At 40.5% G+C, this 24,034-nt stretch overlaps 1 protein-coding gene across 1 annotated transcript in view; it reads right to left on the bottom strand.

Annotated features, from left to right (window-relative positions):
- The window catches only part of LOC124717051 (mitogen-activated protein kinase kinase kinase 10-like), a 721,769-nt gene that overhangs the window by 31,135 nt on the left and 666,600 nt on the right, over window positions 1-24,034 (bottom strand). The window contains exons 8-10 of the mRNA XM_047243726.1: window positions 22,854-23,139; window positions 18,287-18,554; window positions 5,171-5,455 (exon numbers count right to left, since the gene is read on the bottom strand). Of these exons, the coding sequence (XP_047099682.1) occupies window positions 5,171-5,455; window positions 18,287-18,554; window positions 22,854-23,139 (839 nt within the window). The remainder of the gene's footprint in view (window positions 1-5,170; window positions 5,456-18,286; window positions 18,555-22,853; window positions 23,140-24,034) is intronic.

Genomic DNA, 24,034 nt, shown 5'->3' with positions numbered 1-24,034 from the left:
CCATTTGAGTCTATAGACATATCACGGCACTGCACTGAACATAAATTTGAATGTTCTGCAGGGGCAGTTGAATTTAGTGAAACCAAACTTCTAATTGACTCTGACTCCAGAGCATTTCTGCTCAAGTTAGAGAGGGTTCTTGATTCCAGAAGTATCAGAAATTAGTTATATGTAGTGACTTCAATATAAATTTTGTATGTGATGGTGCAAGAAAAAGGGTATTGCTAGATCTCCTAAATTCATATGATCTGATGCAGACAATGTTTTTTCCAACTAGGGTGCAGGGAACAGTAGCACAGCCATAGACAATATTTTTATTCATTCTTCGTTACTAGATGGGAATTCTGTTAGTAAAAGGGTGAATGGCCTTTCAGACCATGACGCACAAATTTTAATACTAAAATGCTTTTGTACTCAAACAAATGTCACATATAATTACAAATTATGTAGGAAAGTTAATCCAACAGCAATAGACAGTTTTTTTAAATCTTGTCAAGGGACAAAAGTGGCAGGATGTTTATAGTGCCGATAACATAGATGAAAAATATAATTCTTTCCTTAATACATTTCTCATGCTCTTTGAGAGTTGCTTCCCATTAGAATGTTCTAAAAGGGGCAGTAACAGGCAGCCCGGGTGGCTGACTAGTGGGATAAGGATATCATGTAGAACAAAGTGAGAATTAGATCAAAATGTTAGAAGTAGTCGCAATCAAGCTACAGTATTGCAAGGCACCTAAAAATGTTATTATGAAGGCAAAGAGGATGTGGTATGCAAATAGAATAGCTAATTCACAGGATAAAATTAAAACCATATGGTCAGTTGTGAAGGAAGTTTCTGGTCAGCAGCACGAGGTCGATGATATAAAGTCAGTTCATAGTAAAAATATTTCTGTTACTGATAAATCAGATATATGTACAGCATTTAACAATCACTTTCTGAGCATCGCTGGTGAATTAAATAAAAATTTAGTTTCTACAAGGAATCAAACAATTCTCTTGGCAAATGCCTTTCCGAGATTGATGTCTGAAATACTCCTCTGTGGTACTGACAAGTGGGAGATTCCGTCAGTAATTAAATCAATGAAGACAAAGAACTCGTATGGATATGTTGGAGTGCCCAGTGGAATATTAAAGTACCGTGCTGCACATGCTAGCCATATATTTAGCCATATTTGTAATTTTTCTTTTAGGAATGGTCAGATTCCTGAATGATTAAAGTACTCAGTAGTAAAAAAAGGGAAAAAAGGACAATGTAGACACTTTTCGACTGTTTCTATGCCATCAGTGTTCACTAAAGTTATTGAAAAGGCTGTGTATGTAAGAATAATTGATTATTCTATATCACATGATTTGCTATCAAATGTACAGTTCGGCTTTAGAAGTCGTTTAACAACTGAAAATGCTGTATTCCCTTTTCTCTGTGAGTTACTGGATGGGTTAAACAAAAGGTTTCAAATACTGGGCATATTTGATTTAACTAAGGCATTTGATTGTGTTGATCACAAAATATTGCTCCAGAAGTTGGACCATTATGGAATACGGGAGGTACCGTATTTACTCGAATCTAAGCCGCACCTGAAAAATGAGACTCGAAATCAAGGAAAAAAAAAAAAATTTCCCGAATCCAAGCCGCACCTGAAATTTGAGACTCGAAATTCAAGGGGAAAGAAAAGTTTTAGGCCGCACCTCCAAATCGAAACAAAGTTGGTCCATTGTAATATGAGACACAATTTAGGTCGAATGAATGACGATACAGCTACAGTAGTTTGGTTCGAGTCGTAAGCTTATCAGTTAAGCTTTACCAGGTAGCCATTGCTATGTGTCAGGCGCTCCATCCGTATTTATACGGTGTTTGCGTCACTCTAAGCTGAAGATGCATTACTGTACTGTGTCATGCATTGTTTGTCGCATTCTGATAATGAGTGTTTACGGCCTGTCGCCGCTCGCGGCATGGCTTGCTTTTGTGCATGCTACTGCCGCTTACAAAAAAAAGTTGTCACTTTTGTTACTTACACTGCTGCTTTCTTTGATAATGATCAACAAGAACCAAATAATAGACTGCGTATGATAGTAGATGTTCTGAACGAGATTTTAGCAAAAATTTTTCTCCGTTTGAAAATCTTTGCAGACGCCTCTTTAGTACATTACATTCTGCACAGAAATTAGAGTCATCTTAGATTTAAAAATCTAGTCAATTGCCGTGCTTCATTTCTGACTGTATCACTATTACACATAAGAATAATACGAATATAAACATGACATGATATGTATATTCTTCCGCGTTTGCTGTTGTCTCACTCTAGTTTCGTAGTTTATTAGGCAGACAGAATTTAAATGAGACAGCAGCAAACACGAAAGAATACGTGGCAAAACGTTTACATTCGTATTATTCTTATGGTGAAGAGAATACTGCATGTGACTCACAATTCATAAAAGTTCCTATTAGCAACCATCTCTTCTCACAGGTAGGGAAAAATTCAGAACGTAGAGTTGGCCATATTGACAAACATCCGTAACAGTCTTGCCAGTCGGGTTTTCATAGTACATTGAAACACTGCAACATTCGCAGATGAACAATACGAAATTTGTATTTACTTCGATGGATAATGTATGAAAATGCAGTGGTCGAAACTCGGGGCGGAGGAAAAATAAGCTCGTCTTCCATCTTTTTTTTTTTAATTTATTTACTGACGCAGAGGTTTTGCTGCCAGTATTTATCGTTGTGCCTGCAAAGCATGCCTGTGTAGCGCTCCATATATTCGACACCATATATTCGACAGCAGAAGTTAGTTGTGGCGGCACCTACCAATATTTTTCAGAACTTCCGCTTACTTTTCACTCGATTCTAAGCCGCAGGTGGGTTTTTGAATTACAAAAACAGGAAAAAATGTGCGGCTTCGATTCGAGTAAATACGGTAGCTCTCAATTGGTTCACCTCTTACTTTAGCAACAGACAGCGAAAGGTCATTACTCACAATGTTGAGAATGGCTGTGAGGTGGGGTCTGAGTGGGGTACGGTCAGGTAGAGGGCAGGGGGTGCCCCAGGGATCAGTGTTGGGGCCACTCCTGTTCCATACTCATATAAATGATATGCCCTCTAGTACTACAGGTAGAACATTTCTGTTTGCTGGTGACATTAACTTGGTAGTAAAGGATGTTGTGTGTAACACTGGCTCGGTTTCAAATAGTGCAGTTTATGACCTAAGTTCATGGCTTGTAGAAAATAAATTAACACTAAATCACAGCAAGACTTCGTTTTTACAGTTTCTAACACACAATTCAACAAAACCTGACGTTTTAATTTCACAGAATGGGCATATGATTAGTGAAATTTAACAGTTCAAATTTCTAGATGTTCAGATAGAGGGTAAACTGTCGTGGAAAGCCCACATTCAGGATCTCGTTCAAAGACTTAATGCTGCCATTTTTGCTATTGGAAAGGTATCTGAAGTGAGTGATCGTTTGAGACGAAAATTAGTCTACTTTGCTTATTTTCATTTGCTTATGTCATATGGTATTACATTTTGGGGTAACTCTTCCCATTGTAAAAGGATATTTTTGACTCAGAAACGGGCGGTTCGGGCAATAACGGTGTAAGTTCACTAAGCTCTTGTCGATCCTTGTTTATGAGTCTGGGTATTTTGCATTAGCCTTTAACTCTTATACAGAAAGGCGTGCAGTATATTTCTGCATCCATTTTCAGTGAGATACCACTCAAATTCAAAAATCTTAGCAGTAATCCATGCACTTTCAAATCAAAACTGAAGAGTTTCCTCATTTGTCACTCTTTCTATTCTGTCAAGGAGTTCCTTGAAAAATTAAGCTGATTCTTCTTGCATTGTTGATTGTATTTACTTAAACTTACGGATAGACTTTTTTCGGGTTCATAAACATTTCATTTTTTATCTGTTATTACTTTTATATTGTAATTTCATGTACTGACATGTCCCATGACCTTGGAGATTTGCTACACAATTTGATCCTATGGAACTTGATGTGTAAATAAAAAAATAAATAAAGTAGGGCAGGCATTCTGCAGTGGGCACCCATATGCATTGATGCAGTTAGTTGGTTAGCGTTCCAATGTGGTAGCAGCTTTAGGTGTCTGCACAAGTTGCTGTGTGAATGCCTTTAGTCCTTGCATACCATACATTCTACAATCTGTCATCGACAAACAACAAAAAGTTTTATATTTCTCTGGTTTTTGTCCATTCCAGAGGGAAACTCACTATATTGTATCGTGTTTTTGTATTACCTCTTACAGTTTTTGATGCATTAGTCTTTCCTGTTGTTTTAGATCTGTTAAAATACTTTGTTTTAACCAATACAAAGACACATTTTATTCATCACGAATGCACAAGTATTCTGTCGTCAACTCACGTGCTATTACAGCTATGCAATAATCATTTCTGCATTGGTGTTTGAAGGGTGGCACACAATTTCAAAGTGTTATTGACATTTGGGCATGAGGCAGATGGACAGACAGAGTGAAGGACAGGAGAAATAGGGGGGAGAGGAGACAGGAGGAGAGACTTCAATGCAGAGGGTAATCATATCTTTGGTTGTGAGGTAGTGGAAGTCTTTCAGAGGAGGTGGTTTTTCCCATTTGTTGTGCTACTGGTTTCCTTATTCAAGTCATCTATTTTGCGAGATAGTGAAAGAAGAGCTACAACATCTTAAAGATAATTACATCATTAAAATGTTTTATTCACTTAGCATGTTCAACAACTATCTGTATTAAAATTCTGTTACAAAACTGCAGTCAGTAATTGTTTTATTCTCTTGGCTAGTTGAAAATATACTTGTTTTAGACATTGTTTTACAGAATGTAATAAGTGATGGGATCTCGTGTGTTCCTTTTCATCCTTAATGGATACTTATTGGTGCTCATCACAACAACAGTTTGGCCAGGGATTGCAGGTAAACTGATGATAGGCACAATACTCCTTGTTTCATTAGTATGGTTAGGTAATCAGAATGAGTGACGAAGTAATGACAGAAAATATTTGCATTCTATCAAGATAATTAGATACGTATGATTTTTACAACCACAAACTTCAGAAGAAGGTACAAACAAAAACTGCTTATAGATTTTGTGACTTTACATTTAAATCTCAACATCAAAACACAAGTGAAAGACAAAAGGCACGAACTGTAGCCATCCTCTTACCGGCGTGCGATTGCCCTCGTAAACGGCACGGCTCCCGTCGTAAGGCTGCATCTCGTGGTAGCCGTAGGACCCTCCCGTCGGGGGCGTGGCGCTGGCACCAGTCGCAAATTCGGGGTACATACGGTCCGCATAGTGGTGTGCTGCAGGTACGTAGTGTGGGTACGGGGGCGGCTGGTAGCTCGCATAGTGGTGTGGGAGGATGTGTGGAGGCGGAAGGTCCTCGTAGTCCGCATAGTGCCGCTCCAGCATCCCCCCAGAAGGTGCAGGTGGAGGGGGCGGATACATCTGAAATAGCAATATGTCTACTTGCACGAACAGATAAAGGAAACAACACTGTAGGATTTCATATTACGGTTACAGTTGTGCTGCTTCAAATGTAACATTTTACTCTCAATGAATAATTAAAACAACAAGATTTCCTCTCTTTGTAAAAAATGTGGACAACTTTGTTGCTCGATGGCAATTATGTAGTGAATGACACTATTTAAAAAAAACTCTGTAACATTCTGGGCAGAATTTGTATTGGCGTGCAAAACAGGAACTGGACTGAACTCTTACTTAAGAACAACGGCAACAGAATTGACAGTTATACAGTGTGTGTCCCAAATGCAAGAGATAGTCATAAAGTTTTAATCATTACCTCAAAAAAAAAAAAAATGAAGTTAAATAATTAAATTATTGCTTGTTTGCAGGTACATGTTTGCAGTTCATGGTACACATTGAGATGCCCTGACCACAGAACTGCAACGCGCCATCAGAGAAGCCAAAACAAAATGGTGCAGCCTTGTTGATACTGTGGAGAATCGTGCAGTAATATGTCAGTTGCAACATCACCACAGAACACTGCATGTGAGTGGCAAAACCGAGTGATAGACACTCATCCGCCCCACCACTTGCTTCGCACTCATTGCGGAAGCACACGGACAGTAGTTTCTGCACGCACTGTCACACGCTTACTGAGTGGCGTGCACTCACAGAGTGGCCTACTAAGGAAACGTGGACTCTGCACTGTTTCATCACAATGTAATGGCACTAATGTGTCCAGCAAGTGTTGGAATGAATTCAGAATTAGAATTTCTTTGTAGCTGTAGATTTTCCACGTTTTCTACAGAGAAAGTGTGTGCTGTATGTCTGAGATTCATCAAATACTACCATAGCAGCTGAGTATTAGTGTGTCTATTGAAAATTAAGGAGCTGACAGAATACGGAATGTTACTGAAGGTCACTCATCTAGCTGTGAGCTGTAAATTTGTTTGAATGAATAGCTGATGAAATAATACTAACATTCAGTAGCACCGAGACATATTTTGGACAGAACAAATGAAAATGATTTATGTTGGGGAACAACTTACTATAATTGGCAACTTTGTCTATAATTAACAAAAAAACTTCAATCCAGCTACAATGTAGGCTGGCTCTCAAGAGTAAATCAAGCAAATTAATTAATAGAACTTGTTACAGTTGATAATATTAACTGGAATCACCAGAAAGAAAGTGCAAGATTTAGTGTAAGCAGAGATGAGCATTATTTGAACAAATTTCTACTAGATAATTATCCAATTAGAATATCATTCACACCAATTTGGAAGACACTAATAAAGACATAAGATCATTACCTTGGTCCAAAAAGGGGTCCAATATTCAGTAATACACATTTTCAAAATAAATTGCCAGCAACCATTAAAAACTTGGTTTCAGATAAAGCACAGTTTGTACAGTGTTTGAAAGACTTTTTGATAGGCAACTCCTTCTACTCTATTGATGAATATCTTAACAGGGACTATTAGAGCAGCATATGAAAAAAATGTCTGTTAGATTTCAGTTCTGACAGCACTTGATCACAACAGTCAAGATTAGGTATTTTGTGTATGATAAACTTATTAAACAACAACAGTGTTTCATTCTGACAGCATATTAATTCTGCAAATATTAGCAGTTCCAGTCTACTGTAATGTAACCACCTATTTTGATAATATCCTGACAAATGGCCAGGGTAGTAAGCATTATATTTTTCCAGGCTGGAAGGCATGCCAGTCCCTGGCACGAATCTGCCCGGTGGATTAGTGTCGATGTCCGGTGTGCCAGCCAGTCTGTGGATGGTTTTTAAGGTGGTTTTGGAGTGACACTTGCTGATGTGAGGCGTTCCCAGGGGGGATCCACTGGGGGCCGATCCGTACAATAACCCTGGGTTCGGTGTGGGGCAGTGGTGGGGTGAGTGGATTGCTGTAGCCTGTAGTGGGGTTGTGAACCACTGAGGGCTATGGCAAGGACAAATTATCTCCATCGTTTCTAGGTCCCCAGTTCAATACAATACAAGTATTATATTCAAATGTTTTACATTTTTTATGTTATACTTTTTGACATGTTCTACAGCCACAAGAATCATCTTAATTTTTGGGTCATGGAACTAAAATTGAATCTAATCTAATCTAATCATGGTTAACTCTGTTTTGGGTAGCCCTGGTCACTGCGACTGTGCGTGTGTGCTTCCTCTAATTATTCTTTACACATGATTGAACTTATTGATATATGACTATGAACTTTCTTCATTTTGCTGTGACGAAACATTTCTGTTGGTGTGTACCTGGTGTGGTTGGGATTCATGGGTCGGTCCCCACATCGTAAGCATAGGCCCTAATATTTGTTGATTATTTTCTCTTTTTTTGAGTCAATATATCCTTAAATACTGTGGTTTATGTGGCTGATTGAGTCTGTGCTATATTCCTACTTGTGATTGAGTATATTCTTCTGGTCAGCATCTGTCGTGAGTTTCTTGAGTTGGCTAACTCGTCATACACTTAGGCTCTGAATTTTTTCTTCCCTTTTGATGATTTTGAAGGTGTGACTTTAAAGATGTAAACTTGCAATTTGTAATTCTAGTACTTTACATTGACCCTGTGCTTACTGAAATAGTTTAGTACTATGATGTTGTAATTTTGACTTTGTATGTTGTAATGTTGACTTTGTATCATTTGTCTTGGGACGGAATGTTCCATAGATCTGAAAATTTGAATGCCATGTCCCTTTTATGTATAGATTACGACTTGTATAGTAGATTTTTTTTCCGTTTTGAGTAACTTCATGTGAATTTTGTCCATAATTTTGGAAATTGTCACTATATGTTAATTTTGCCATTTCACTACTCAGGTTTCACACTTATTTGACCCATAGACATACTGAAGGCAAGAAGAACTCTGTTTTTTGTAATCAGAAATTTGTCAGATGCTATGTATTTCCCCTCTACACCTTCTGCAGTTTTTTCTAAACTAACTTATACTTATGTTCATAGGGAGGTGATTATCATATACCCTAACATTTTCTAGTAACTTTCAAATTTAACTTCAACAATCTGTATTCTACCTTTTGACATCAGTTGGTACACTGTTTGGCAAATCTTATAGTAGGTCACAAAATATTGTGAACACATTGTTTCGATATTATGTGAGGGGGGTTGTTGTAACGGAACATACTCCTCTCGCATTACTTTTCCTGAACAGTAGTGTCAATACCAGTATTATTTTTTGAATTTTGGACAGATCAGTATTATCTCAAATGCTTCTCTGAAAACTTCCATATAATTTTATACACAATATGTTATATTTCAAGTTAAATTTATGAAAAGGAATTACTTTGTGGAAAATTTTAGTTTTGATGTTATGACCGATAAGTACTAGTTCTGAATGTACAGTTAAAATTTTTCTTATATATATATATATATATATATAAAAATAGAGGGAAACATTCTACGTGGGAAAAATATATCTAAAAAGAAAGATGATGAAACTTACCAAACAAAAGCGCTGGCAGGTCGATAGACACACAAACAAACACAAACATACACACAAAATTCTAGCTTTCGCAACCAATGGTTGCCTCGTCAGGAAAGAGGGAAGGAGAAGGAAAGACAAAAGGATATGGGTTTTAAGGGAGAGGGTAAGGAGTCATTCCAATCCCGGGAGCGGAAAGACTTACCTTAGGGGGAAAAAAGGACAGGTATACACTCGCACACACACACATATCCATCCACACATACACAGACACAAGCTTGTGTCTGTGTATGTGTGGATGGATATGTGTGTGTGTGCGAGTGTATACCTGTCCTTTTTTCCCCCTAAGGTAAGTCTTTCCGCTCCCGGGATTGGAATGACTCCTTACCCTCTCCCTTAAAACCCATATCCTTTTGTCTTTCCTTCTCCTTCCCTCTTTCCTGACGAGGCAACCATTGGTTGCGAAAGCTAGAATTTTGTGTGTATGTTTGTGTGTCTATCGACCTGCCAGCGCTTTTGTTTGGTAAGTTTCATCATCTTTCTTTTTATATATATATATATATATATATATATAATGGAAGGAAACATTCCACGTGGGAAAAATTATATATAAAAACAAAGATGAGGTGACTTACCGAACAAAAGCGCTGGCAGGTCGATAGACACACAAACAAACACAAACATACACACAAAATTCAAGCTTTCACAACAAACTGTTGCCTCATCAGGAAAGAGGGAAGGAGAGGGGAAGACGAAAGGAAGTGGGTTTTAAGGGAGAGGGTAAGGAGTCATTCCAATCCCGGGAGCGGAAAGACTTACCTTAGGGGGAAAAAAGGACAGGTATACACACGCACATATCCATCCACACATACAGACACAAGCAGACATATTTAAAGACAAAGAGTTTGGGCAGAGATGTCAGTCGAGGCAGAAGTGTAGAGGCAAAGAAGTTGTTGAAAGACAGGTGAGGTATGAGTGGCGGCAACTTGAAATTAGCGGAGATTGAGGCCTGGCGGATGACGAGAAGAGAGGATATACTGAAGGGCAAGTTCCCATCTCCGGAGTTCGGATAGGTTGGTGTTGGTGGGAAGTATCCAGATAACCCGGACGGTGTAACACTGTGCCAAGATGTGCTGGCTGTGCACCAAGGCATGTTTAGCCACAGGGTGATCCTCATTACCAACAAACACTGTCTGCCTGTGTCCATTCATGCGAATGGACAGTTTGTTGCTGGTCATTCCCACATAGAATGCATCACAGTGTAGGCAGGTCAGTTGGTAAATCACGTGGGTGCTTTCACACGTGGCTCTGCCTCTGATCGTGTACACCTTCCGGGTTACAGGACTGGAGTAGGTGGTGGTGGGAGGGTGCATGGGACAGGTTTTGCATCGGGGGCGGTTACAAGGATAGGAGCCAGAGGGTAGGGAAGGTGGTTTGGGGATTTCATAGGGATGAACTAACAGGTTACGAAGGTTAGGTGGACGGCGGAAAGACACTCTTGGCGGAGTGGGGAGGATTTCATGAAGGATGGATCTCATTTCAGGGCAGGATTTGAGGAAGTCGTATCCCTGCTGGGGAGCCACATTCAGAGTCTGGTCCAGTCCCGGAAAGTATCCTGTCACAAGTGGGGCACTTTTGTGGTTCTTCTGTGGGGGATTCTGGGTTTGAGGGGACGAGGAAGTGGCTCTGGTTATTTGCTTCTGTACCAGGTCGGGAGGGTAGTTGCGGGATGCGAAAGCTGTTTTCAGGTTGTTGGTGTAATGATTCAGGGATTCCGGACTGGAGCAGATTCGTTTGCCACGAAGACCTAGGCTGTAGGGAAGGGACCGTTTGATGTGGAATGGGTGGCAGCTGTCATAATGGAGGTACTGTTGCTTGTTGGTGGGTTTGATGTGGACGGACGTGTGAAGTTGGCCATTGGACAGGTGGAGGTCAACGTCAAGGAAAGTGGCATGGGATTTGGAGTAGGACCAGGTGAAACTGATGGAACCAAAGGAGTTGAGGTTGGAGAGGAAATTCTGGAGTTCTTCTTCACTGTGAGTCCAGATCATGAAGATGTCATCAATAAATCTGTACCAAACTTTGGGTTGGCAGACTTGGGTAACCAAGAAGGCTTCCTCTAAGCGACCCATGAATAGGTTGGCGTACGAGGGGGCCATCCTGGTGCCCATGGCTGTTCCCTTTAATTGTTGGTATGTCTGGCCCTCAGAAGTGAAGAAGTTGTGGGTCAGGATGAAGCTGGCTAAGGTGATGAGGAAAGAGGTTTTAGGTAGGGTGGCAGGTGATCGGCGTGAAAGGAAATGCTCCATCGCAGCGAGGCCCTGGACGTGCGGAATATTTGTGTATAAGGACGTGGCATCAATGGTTACAAGGATGGTTTCCGGGGGTAACAGATTGGTAAGGATTCCAGGTGTTCAAGGAAGTGGTTGGTGTCCTTGATGAAGGATGGGAGACTGCATGTAATGGGTTGAAGGTGTTGATCTACGTAGGCAGAGATACGTTCTGTGGGGGCTTGGTAACCAGCTACAATGGGGCGGCCGGGATGATTGGGTTTGTGGATTTTAGGAAGAAGGTAGAAGGTAGGGGTGCGGGGTGTCGGTGGGGTCAGGAGGTTGATGGAGTCAGGTGAAAGGTTTTGCAGGGGGCCTAACGTTCTGAGGATTCCTTGAAGCTCCGCCTGGACATCGGGAATGGGGTTACCTTGGCAAACTTTGTATGTGGTGTTGTCTGAAAGCTGACGCAGTCCCTCAGCCACATACTCCCGACGATCAAGTACCACGGTCGTGGAACCCTTGTCCGCCGGAAGAATGACGATGGATCGGTCAGCCTTCAGATCACGGATAGCCTGGGCTTCAGCAGTGGTGATGTTGGGTGTAGGATTAAGGTTTTTTAAGAAGGATTGAGATGCAAGGCTGGAAGTCAGAAATTCCTGGAAGGTTTGGAGAGGGTGATTTTGAGGAAGAGGAGGTGGGTCCCGCTGTGACGGAGGATGGAACTGTTCCAGGCAGGGTTCAATTTGGATGGTGTCTTGAGGAGTCGGATCATTAGGAGTAGGATTAGGATCATTTTTCTTCATGGCAAAGTGATACTTCCAGCAGAGAGTACGAGTGTAGGACAGTAAATCTTTGACGAGGGCTGTTTGGTTGAATCTGGGAGTGGGGCTGAAGGTGAGGCCTTTGGATAGGACAGAGGTTTCGGATTGGGAGAGAGGTTTGGAGGAAAGGTTAACTACTGAATTAGGGTGTTGTGGTTCCAGATTGTGTTGATCGGAATTTTGAGGTTTTGGAGGGAGTGGAGCTGGAAGTGGGAGATTGAGTAGATGGGAGAGACTGGGTTTGTGTGCAATGAGAGGAGGTTGAGGTTTGCTGGAAAGGTTGTGAAGGGTGAGTGAGTTGCCTTTCCGGAGGTGGGAAACCAGGAGATTGGATAGTTTTTTGAGGTGGAGGGTGGCATGCTGTTCTAATTTACGGTTGGCCTGTAGGAGGATGCTCTGAACAGCCGGTGTGGATGTGGGAGAGGAAAGATTAAGGACTTTTATTAAGGATAGGAGTTGACGGGTGTGTTCATTGGCTGAGTTGATGTGTAGGTGAAGGATTAGGTGGGTGAGGGCAATGGATTGTTCAGTTTGGAACTGGTATAGGGACTGATGGAAGGAAGGGTTGCAGCCAGAGATGGGAACTTTGAGTGTGAGGCCTTTGGGGGTAATGCCAAATGTCAGACAAGCCTGAGAAAATAAAATATGCGAGCGTAATCTGGCTAGGGCGAAGGCATGTTTGCGGAGGGAATGTAAATAAAACTTAATGGGGTCATTGTGGGGGTGTTGTGAGGGTGACATGGTATTAGAAGGTGGAAAGTGTAACACGAGGTGAAATGAAAATGAAAATAAAAATATATGGGGAGAGGTAAAGGTGAACCGGAAAGAAACTGGAGATCTGGAATGAGAAAAGGCGAAAAGGTGTTGGTTACAGCTGGGCTATGTTGGACTTGGGTTGGTAGACAACGATGTGCATAAAGGTTAGGTGGTTGTGTTGCCGCCAAAACACGTTAAAGGACGGAGAAATTCGGGAAAATTTCGAAAAAACTGCGTGTAGTATATTAAAAGGAGTGGTATTGTGGTGGCAGATTATGAAAATGAGGCTAACAATTGTCTGACGAAGAAATAATGGCGTTAAAACCCGTGGGAAGCGGCTAAAAATGATCAGTGATGTGGGAAAAACGGAAATGGAAATAAAGCGAAAGTTATTAGAACTGGCCGAAATGGTTGTTTAAAAGGTGAAAGAAGCTGTTTGTGAACTAGAAACGGTGGATATTATAGCGGCGGTAGTGCTGAAAGCGGCAAAAAAATATTTTTTTTGGTTATGGTTTGGAAGTGGGTTACGTATTATTGAGTATATATATAGGTGGGATAAAATAGTATAGCAGATTACGGTAAAAAGGAGAAGGTGAATACAAAGTGAAACTACTGGCAAAAACAGAAAGAGGAAAATAAGACGACAGAAAAGATTTCGAAATGCAACAGTGACAATAACAAACGTAATTGTTGGATTCAAATTAATGATATCAATATAATGGAAGGAAACATTCCACGTGGGAAAACTTATATATAAAAACAAAGATGAGGTGACTTACCGAACAAAAGCGCTGGCAGGTCGATAGACACACAAACAAACACAAACATACACACAAAATTCAAGCTTTCGCAACAAACTGTTGCCTCATCAGGAAAGAGGGAAGGAGAGGGGAAGACGAAAGGAAGTGGGTTTTAAGGGAGAGGGTAAGGAGTCATTCCAGTCCCGGGAGCGGAAAGACTTACCTTAGGGGGAAAAAAGGACAGGTATACACACGCACATATCCATCCACACATACAGACACAAGCAGACATATTTAAAGACAAAGAGTTTGGGCAGAGATGTCAGTCGAGGCAGAAGTGTAGAGGCAAAGAAGTTGTTGAAAGACAGGTGAGGTATGAGTGGCGGCAACTTGAAATTAGCGGAGATTGAGGCCTGGCGGATGACGAGAAGAGAGGATATACTGAAGGGCAAGTTCCCATCTCCGGAGTTCGGATAGGTTGGTGTTGGTGGGAAGTATCCAGATAACCCGGACGGTGTAACACTGTGCCAAGATGTGCTGGCTGTGCACCAAGGCATCCCGCAACTACCCTCCCGACCTGGTACAGAAGCAAATAACCAGAGCCACTTCCTCGTCCCCTCAAACCCAGAATCCCCCACAGAAGAACCACAAAAGTGCCCCACTTGTGACAGGATACTTTCCGGGACTGGACCAGACTCTGAATGTGGCTCCCCAGCAGGGATACGACTTCCTCAAATCCTGCCCTGAAATGAGATCCATCCTTCATGAAATCCTCCCCACTCCGCCAAGAGTGTCTTTCCGCCGTCCACCTAACCTTCGTAACCTGTTAGTTCATCCCTATGAAATCCCCAAACCACCTTCCCTACCCTCTGGCTCCTATCCTTGTAACCGCCCCCGATGCAAAACCTGTCCCATGCACCCTCCCACCACCACCTACTCCAGTCCTGTAACCCGGAAGGTGTACACGATCAGAGGCAGAGCCACGTGTGAAAGCACCCACGTGATTTACCAACTGACCTGCCTACACTGTGATGCATTCTATGTGGGAATGACCAGCAACAAACTGTCCATTCGCATGAATGGACACAGGCAGACAGTGTTTGTTGGTAATGAGGATCACCCTGTGGCTAAACATGCCTTGGTGCACAGCCAGCACATCTTGGCACAGTGTTACACCGTCCGGGTTATCTGGATACTTCCCACCAACACCAACCTATCCGAACTCCGGAGATGGGAACTTGCCCTTCAGTATATCCTCTCTTCTCGTCATCCGCCAGGCCTCAATCTCCGCTAATTTCAAGTTGCCGCCACTCATACCTCACCTGTCTTTCAACAACTTCTTTGCCTCTACACTTCTGCCTCGACTGACATCTCTGCCCAAACTCTTTGTCTTTAAATATGTCTGCTTGTGTCTGTATGTGTGGATGGATATGTGCGTGTGTATACCTGTCCTTTTTTCCCCCTAAGGTAAGTCTTTCCGCTCCCGGGATTGGAATGACTCCTTACCCTCTCCCTTAAAACCCACTTCCTTTCGTCTTCCCCTCTCCTTCCCTCTTTCCTGATGAGGCAACAGTTTGTTGCGAAAGCTTGAATTTTGTGTGTATGTTTGTGTTTGTTTGTCTATCGACCTGCCAGCGCTTTTGTTCGGTAAGTCACCTCATCTTTGTTTTTAATATATATATATATATATATATATATATATATATATATATATATATATATATATATATATATATATATATATATATATATATATATATATATATTATTTTTTTATTTATTTATTTATTTATTTATTTTTTTTTTTTTTTGAAATTACGAATTATTGGCACACTTAATATTTCCATTATTAATTATACAATTCTGTACTATTTCCTATATTTATTTCTGGATTCATTTATGAAATAATGATCGAAATTAATAATGTAACAGAAACTAGAAGAAATTCATTTGTTAAGAAAAATTGTAAACCCTTTGGAGCAGTGTTAATTTCTGCAGAGTGTGTTAGTCGTAAGCATGCCTCTGATGTGATCAGACGTATTTTTGCATGAACAATGTAATTTATTTTTAATGTGACTTGGGAATTGAAACTAATATGCAATAACAACAAACTTATTTGCCAAGAGTACAGCAGAATTGATGATTTCTCAATTTTCGCCAAAGGAGACTGTGATGTGAGAGCCTTAGATTGTTATCCTGAAACAAAAATGATTTCAGGAGAAGATATAACACACCAATATCCTCTTTGAAAATGTAGAATGTTTTTTCTTTAATGGATCACAGTGGTAGATCTTCAAAAACCAAATAAACGTTCCATCCAATATTTGGGGGGATAAAGGAGTCATTCTGAAAACTAATTAATGGCAACAAAATGCACAGTTGTTTAATAAATAACAAAGAACTGGAGCAATAAATGTCATGGGATTTCAGATTTATCTATTAATCATAACAGTTTTTATTCACAGATGATGATTTGCTATTTGTGAATAACAAATAATAATTTTTATTTGTATTCATTATAAGTCATTCACATAAATTTTGCCTAACTCTGGTGGTATTGGAAGTACACTGTGCATGTGCACGCACAACTGCAAATTCGCAGCCTATTTGCAAGATAGTGCAAGCACATGATATATGTGTGGCTATTGACAATAGCCTGACATCTGCACAGCCGGTGCTCTGCTAGTGCTATTAAGCAAGGCAGCATCAGTCATCTTCAGCAACTTCATCGACATTTGCGGAGTGTATTTGTGGTGCTCCTCGCATGCCACAGGCACGTGCAGATCATGCGGGTGGGCCACACACTTGCAAGGCTCTACCACTCAATTCTTTCCTGAACTAATTGCTTATGACATTTTCTTTTGGATGTGTAACAAAATTACGTACTCCATACACTGACATAAAACTAAACGAACTGTCAATGTGTCTTACAATGTCTACGGATACGTCTTGCAAAGCACCATTAAGTGGACTAGCATAAGAGGTTACCTGGCAAAGAGTTGAAACGTAAATTATAGATAAAACAATGAACCATAGCTGAATATTGCAACATTACTTTTATTTTGATATGAGATAAGACATTTTTCCCTAGATTTCTGTTGTCAACATTTGCTGTAAATGCCAAAGTCTTTCACTAAGCTGTAAATGCCAAAGTCTTTCACTAAGATATGGCTACTTTAAGTAAGTAATCTTGACAGCTTTCAAAGAAAAAAGCATGAAGAACTGCTTCACAGATTTTATTCTGAAATCTGGAATTCATCCCTGCACCACTCACAACTACTGTTCAAACACATCCTCATACTACTAGTCCTACAGGACACAGGTCATTCACTGTAGACTGCCCAGTTGCAAAACCTATCACATCCAACCCCCCCTCCCATCCGCTCGCCATTTCCTACTGCAATCCAGTTACAGACATTTGCTGCCTTTAAAGTAGACCCATGTGTAAGCACCCAACTTATGCGCTGTTATTCAAAAAGGTGGCTCAAATTTAATCAGTTTTGAGTTCATGAAATAGAAAAACACAGCTCATAAATGTTCAGTGTATCCCTCTCCTGCTACACAGTAGCTAAACATGGGCACAATCATCTCGTGCTATCGAGTTTACTGCAACTGTGATATGGATCCGTGGGTTGGCCGGGGTTGTTTCTAGAAGTGGAATGTAAACTGCCACTTATAAAAAGGCTCTAAAGGAAAAGTCACGGTACAAAATTAACAATTCTCGGTAGTCAGAATATTAGAACCAAGTCTTCTTTTTCCATGCAACCTAGTCATCATTCAGGAAGGATCAATTTAAAAATTCTCAAACACTGAGTTGTTCAAAAATGAAATCTTGTGAGCTCTCAGTAAGTTGAGGAAAAGACCAGTGTCTCCCCATTTCTATATACATTATTCCACTAACAGTTCACTCTAAGGTAAAGAATGGTCCAAAATCTCTGTTTTGCATTAAGGCATAAATCACTTAATTAGCTTTGTTGAGTCTCTCTCATGCTGCAATATTTGATGGCCATTTTGCGGACCCTGTACGTGAATATTGTGACATCGAGTTTAATTTGGTTGCTTATTCCAATGGCTTATGGCTTATGGCTTTCATAGTCGGTAGCTCAATGCCGGAACTGGAGGTGTGATACCCTCTGCACTGAAACTGCTCACTCACCTTGTGCTGCACGGTAGCCATCTTACATCTGATGCTAACTGGGTGTGTGCACTCTAGCAGCTGTTTATTCAACAATCAGTGCTCTAGCAATGCTAATCAAAAATTTAAGTCCTCTTTCTTCCAAAAGTGTGTAGATTAGCCATATCCACCATATTTTTCATGAAATTAACATTAATTAATTGGGTCCAGCTTTTTTAATAACCTCGTATACCACCTGTGTTGCAATTACTGTGTAGCATTCTATGTGTGTAAGAGAACTAACCAATTGTTTGTGCACACAAATGGCGGTCACCAAACCGAGGCTAACCGCAAACTCGATCAGTCAATCGGCAAACGTGCTGCACGCCACTACACCAATGACTTCAACACCCAAGCCACTTGCCACTTGCTTCCCCTTTCTTACCCAGCAGCAGCTCCTCTGAACAATCCCACAATCTCTGCTAGTCGCCATCCCACAACCTTCATCTTCTCACCAGTAATTTTCCACATCACTTGTCTCTTGCTCTAGTCTTATACTCACCTCTCCCTACAGATCAGTGCACAGTTGTTACTGTCATACGTACAGAGGAAGTGGATACGACAAATCGATACTGCCCCACTTACATCGCTGCCCTCGTTACTGGTGCTCGACGACTTCCTCCTCGGTGACAGCTGCTGCGGCTGGGCGGCGAGGTGCTGGGGAGAATCCGTAAACCGCAGTGGCCTCGCATCCTCGAGAGCCGGCCGGGAGTGCCGTGTGGGGCCGTGGTATGTGTTGTGAGAGTAGCCCGACGCAGTCGAGAACTCATAGTCGGGTGACAGGTGCGGCGGGATGCCGCCACTTCGTTCGTGGTACCACCAGCGGCCACGCTCTGAAGTCTCCTCACCCGACCTGAAATAAAATATTTTATTTGAGTTTCCGTATCACTGCAGTGTAACGGTAACAGTGATTTTACTTTGTCCGACACAGGACGAGTTGAGAGACAGTGCCGAATATGTGTGACTCCTATGTCAATTCATGTAAGTTACTCTTCACAAAAGCACATCAGCAACACGGTCTGCTACTCGGTACTGGAGAATTTTATGACATCTGAAACTTGTATGTTCTCTAATAACAATATCATAAATAGAAAATTAATAAGAACTGCACATACATCAAGGAACGCTTCATTGTGAACATTGCAGATAGGGCGCTACAACTCGAATGGGCACAGAAGAACAGTCTGGCTTCGGGACAACCGGTGCCCACATGCTAAACGTAGTCTACAAGATGACCCCAGGGATCTGAGTGCCTGGTACACCACATGGACTATTTTTATGCTCCCACCCGATACTAGCTTGCCTTAAATCCAGAGATCAGAACTCACCCTCCAACACATTCTTGAATCCCAAACACCTCCCAGACATAACCTCTATTAACACCCGTCCCCCCTTTTCCTGTTTCATAACCATCTTTTTTTATTTATCTTCCTCTAATTCTTCTTTACTTCTAATACTATCCTCCTATCTTAACTGAAGCTGCAACTTTTCATTTCAGTTTACTATCTTTGATCTCCTATGCTCTTTTACACTTCCTGCTTCATCTTTATCTTCGCTCAGCCTTACAACACACCTCCCCCCTTTTCTTGTTTCATGATCATCTTTTTTTATATATGTATTTATCTTCATCTAATCCTCCTTTACTTCTGATTCTATCTTCATATCTTAATTGAAGCTGGCACGGCTTGTTCCAGTTTACTATCTTTGACCTCCTATACTCTTTGACACCTCCCGATTGATCTTTATCTTGCCTCAGCCTTACAACAAGTGTGCACTTCTCATCCTATGGTCCACATCACGTGCTCTTCCTTTTTAAGCTCAAAAGCTAGGACAGTGTCTTGTACATTTATATGAAGGAACTTGAAAAAGTGAGTAACACATTGTTATGGTGGGCTAAGTAACTTTCATCAAATGCTCACTACACTTCAAAGTGACACAGATACATGACACTGTCTTCCAGCATAGTCACCAAGTCTCTGTAAACAGCGTTGTACCAATCATTCAATTCCTAAATGATAGAAATCCACGCTCGTGTCGTGTAGCCATTCGAGGCCCACTGTGAGAACGTCCTTATCATTGGAGCATTTCTTTCCCCCAGATGTTCTAGCTCGATTATGTGGACATTGCCAACTGTGGTCAAGTCAAAGGCCTTCCTTCCTGATCAGCATCACCCAATTCTCCATGCAGCATTGGTCAAATTGTTATCATTTCACTACAGCTGGAGGTGACATTACATTTGGTCCATATATTGGCAGAATTTCGTGGTGAATCTGTGAGCAGTTTACATGTCTTGCTCAAAAGAATTGTATTGTCCAGTGTACTTCAATTTTGGAGTACGTTTCTAGTTGCCACGCCATTTCGTTTATGTGATTGAGCCTAGAGTGATTTAATAAAACTATAAGAAAATACTGAGAAGCAAATCTTGCACCTCCTTGATATGGGTTCTCCCTCAGCAGGATACCCACACAGTACACCGGTAGTTTTGCTTGAAACATTCCTGAAGCATCACAGGAAATTCCCACAGTTCTGCAGCAGATAATCACTATCTGTTGCAGGTGTTATCAATACCAGTAATGTAAAATTTTTCCCAGGGTAATCTTTTGGAATATCAAATTACAACAAAATAATAGATATTTTCATGAATTGCTTCATACATTTTAAAAGCCTAGTTTTCATCAAGTCTCTTAGTTCTGTGTGAAGATGCTACAAGGATTTTGTGTTATTTGTTTGTCATTGACTACACCAAGTCTGGAAAAAATAGTGAACAGGTTGGAACTTTCAGGTTAATGTACCACTATGAGGTTTGTGGTTAGTTATAATCAGAGTATAAGTTGGAGATAATTTATTAAGTCAAATCCAGTTACAAATGACTGCAGCAAACAGTGCAGGATGTCAAGTGATCTTAATGAAATCTTGACAACCTGGCACACAAGTGAATAACTCTACGTATATTTTTCAGAGCTCCTTTTGCCAAAAACTCTTAAATCTTACTCGACACATTTAGCTTGATGACTTGAAGAAATGTTTTTCTTTGTAACAGATGTACATTACACTGACAACAACTTTCTTTCAAACCAGGAGGAGTACAGGACCAAAAATCCAATTCTCATACATAGTCAATTTCATGTGACACAACTGATGCTTCTGAAATGTATATTGCACAAGATTTATGTTTTGTTATCAAGTTTTCTTTTGGAATGTTGAATGTTAAGCACTTGTTCATGCTGGATGGATATTTGTCTCTCATTTAAGGTATCATAATGTTCCTCTTATATTTATAGTTCTTTGCCAGTCACAATGTGGATTAACACATTCAAAAAGAATGTCTGCTATGATTTCCATGATTTTCACAAGCTTTTTTATCTACGCAGCTAATGCAGAGAGTAGCTTACAAATGAATTGAGCTCTTTCTTATGTCTTTTAAGTAGCAGCTTTTCAGCCTATTCAAACTCCATTAGCACATATCCAGGTCAGCCAATGTCCACCATTGACAACAGCAGGATGCTACCACCAAGTTGTTATCACACAGCTTATAACAATTGCTTGTCTCTTATGATGTATTTAATTTGTTCAAGATCCCTGAATATTTCTACTTAATATAAAATTTCTGTTACACTAAAGCATTCTAAGCAACCAGGAAGATACTTCATCCTGCAAAATGCTTTAGGCATCCATGTCACTCCTGTAACTTCCTCTATCTTATCTACCCACAATAAATTTGGTCTTTCCACATCTTCTGAAATGTAGCAAAGAACTTCCTCAGACTATCTATCATCCATTCATCTGGCTACACATCCCACATAAATCCATTTTATTTTCTTTAGATTTATAACTATGTCTTGTGTTTCACACTATATATTTCTTTTTTTTATTCTTAACATACATCTCTCCATTGCCCACTGCTTATCCATGGTTTCTGAATAGTTCTCTCATTAAAAAGTCTGTGACACTGTCTTAATATAATGGTTCTGATATCTTCGTGTAATGTTTTTGTCTAAATTAATTAATGTGGCGCAGTACTATAGTCAGGGGGCAAGGTTGAACATGTTCATATCTTATACGTAGCAACCAAAGATGTAGAGGGGCAAACATCTCAACAATTGGATAAGAAGTTTGTCATGAGTGGAAACCTTGAGTGGCAGATTCAAAAAGCACCTCTTTAAGTTACTTCACAAAGTCATGAAGTATTAAGTTTATGACAGAAAAAGTATGTAATGCTCTATTTTAAATACAGAAAATACGTGCTAAGTTTCTGTATATTCAGAACTGAAGGAGGTTATAAAAATATTAAGTAAAGAACTGACCTATGAGAATTCATGGTGGGGGAAGGAGTGGTGCAGAAGACACACCACCACATCCTCAGTCATACAGAAGTGAGCAGAAGGTTGCCTGAATTGGAAGCTCAACAATGTGTGTGGAAGCAACCTTGTGCAAAGGCAGGTGCAAACAGGAGTGACGCTGTGAAACAGCTCAGCAACTGACAACACGAGATACATTTTATGGCTTATAAAAATCCTATGCAGTTTCACATTAAGGTGTTTCTCCAAAATTCTTTAAAACAATTCGGGAGAACTTATATCTCAAACTTATGGCCTCTGTAGCCACAGAAGGAAAAGAAATGTCAAATGTGATGGTTCATGCACTTATCTCCAACCAAACTTGTGTTGACATCATAGTGTGGAAAAAATCCCATTTCAACTTCACATTTGTAATATCTCAATAATGTGTGAAGCTGCACAATAGAGGGGCCTCCCATCACTTAAAAGCAGCCACACACTCCTCCTATCACTTTGAAAAGTCACACAGTGTTTTAAAGAATCCTAGATTCAATGCTGCTGTTGTGTTTAGGCCTTAAAAGAATGACAATTCATTGAAAATTTTTCAGAGTGATTCATGTACAGACTTCAGCAAAAGTGATACTACATCTGTTTGCACTGCATACATAACTATCTCCTGCTAACAAATAGTTAAAGAGCGGTGTTCAGCTGAGTTGTTGATTCCTTTTTTATGCACAATATTTTGAATACTGACTAGTCATCTTTTTAAGGTGCTGTAAGCTGTGTTAGTATATGGCTGAACACTGAAAGCACACAATTAAGTAATACAATTCATATACGTGACAAATGCAGACATACAAGAGGTGAATGCATACTGCAGAGACCTGTCCGACACTAGGCGTGGATGCAGAGTGGTGGCATTGGCAAGCCTGATGTCGAACCCGGCTGCGACCCCTGCCAGCATGGCTGCCACATTGCACAGCACCAGTTCGATGATGGACAGCTTCCCGGAGCGGCCCGCACCAGTCGCGGCCAGACCGTCGAAGTAGAGCGCTGCTGCTGGTAGGAGGTAGGGGGGACCCGCCCCCGATCCACTCACCGGCGGGACTGCAGCTGACACATATTCCGGCGGTGCCCGGTCAGGGTCCGGCATTCCGTAGTCTGCAGAAAACAGGTATAAGCAGCTTAGTATACATTTTCTACCATTTCCCTAACTCAAATGATGACCACCTCATTAACAATCAATATGTACTTATTTCTCAACATTACATTAAGATAAAGTAAGGATTCATACCCATATAATAGCAGAAAAAATGATGGTTTTACAAGTAAATATGCAGTAATGAATGCATGGAAGTTCACAAAATAAACAAACAAACAAAAAATATTTCTAGTATTTCAAAGCAGATTGGTGTTTATTTTACTTGCAGTTCAGCAGAATTTTGGGAAAACATTAAATGGAACAATGAACTTCTTTGGCATCAATCCGAGACTCCAAAGACAGAATTATAATTGTCCATCTTACAACTGTTACTGAAGAACATTTTTTCCCTTCACTTTCTATTGTTTAATTCCTCTGCATTAATATCTTTGAATGCACTTACTGAATAATGTGAATATGATATTATTATTATTATTATTATTATCACCACCACCACAAACACTTGTTTGAGCTCACTGTATTCTTGTAGACACCTGGCATCTTTCACATCTGTAGCCAGGTCCTCTACCACATTCTGCTGTCAAGAATCCAATTTTTTCTGGAAACTATTTATTTTATTATTGAAACAACAGTCAATAAGAAGAACACAAGAGTTCAGAGCATACTTTCCTTAGCAGTTTGAGAGGGTATGACAGATGACAAAAAAGGAAAAAAGTGAAGCATGATAAAATAATCAGGGAACATAGCCCAATAATATTGTATGCAAAGGGACACAGCAAGAAGTATGACGGTAGCGAATTCAAAAAGAGCGAGGTAATGGTACAGGAAGGGAAGGGGGACTACACAGAGATTATGAGAGGAAAATAAAGTACTAAATGGAGCCCCAATTTTTGA

Source organism: Schistocerca piceifrons, chromosome 9 (genome assembly GCF_021461385.2).
Source record: "Schistocerca piceifrons isolate TAMUIC-IGC-003096 chromosome 9, iqSchPice1.1, whole genome shotgun sequence".
In the NCBI taxonomy this organism is placed as follows: domain Eukaryota; kingdom Metazoa; phylum Arthropoda; class Insecta; order Orthoptera; family Acrididae; genus Schistocerca; species Schistocerca piceifrons.
Note: the sequence above shows the minus strand (reverse complement) of the source record. Positions and strands in the feature narration are given on the sequence as shown.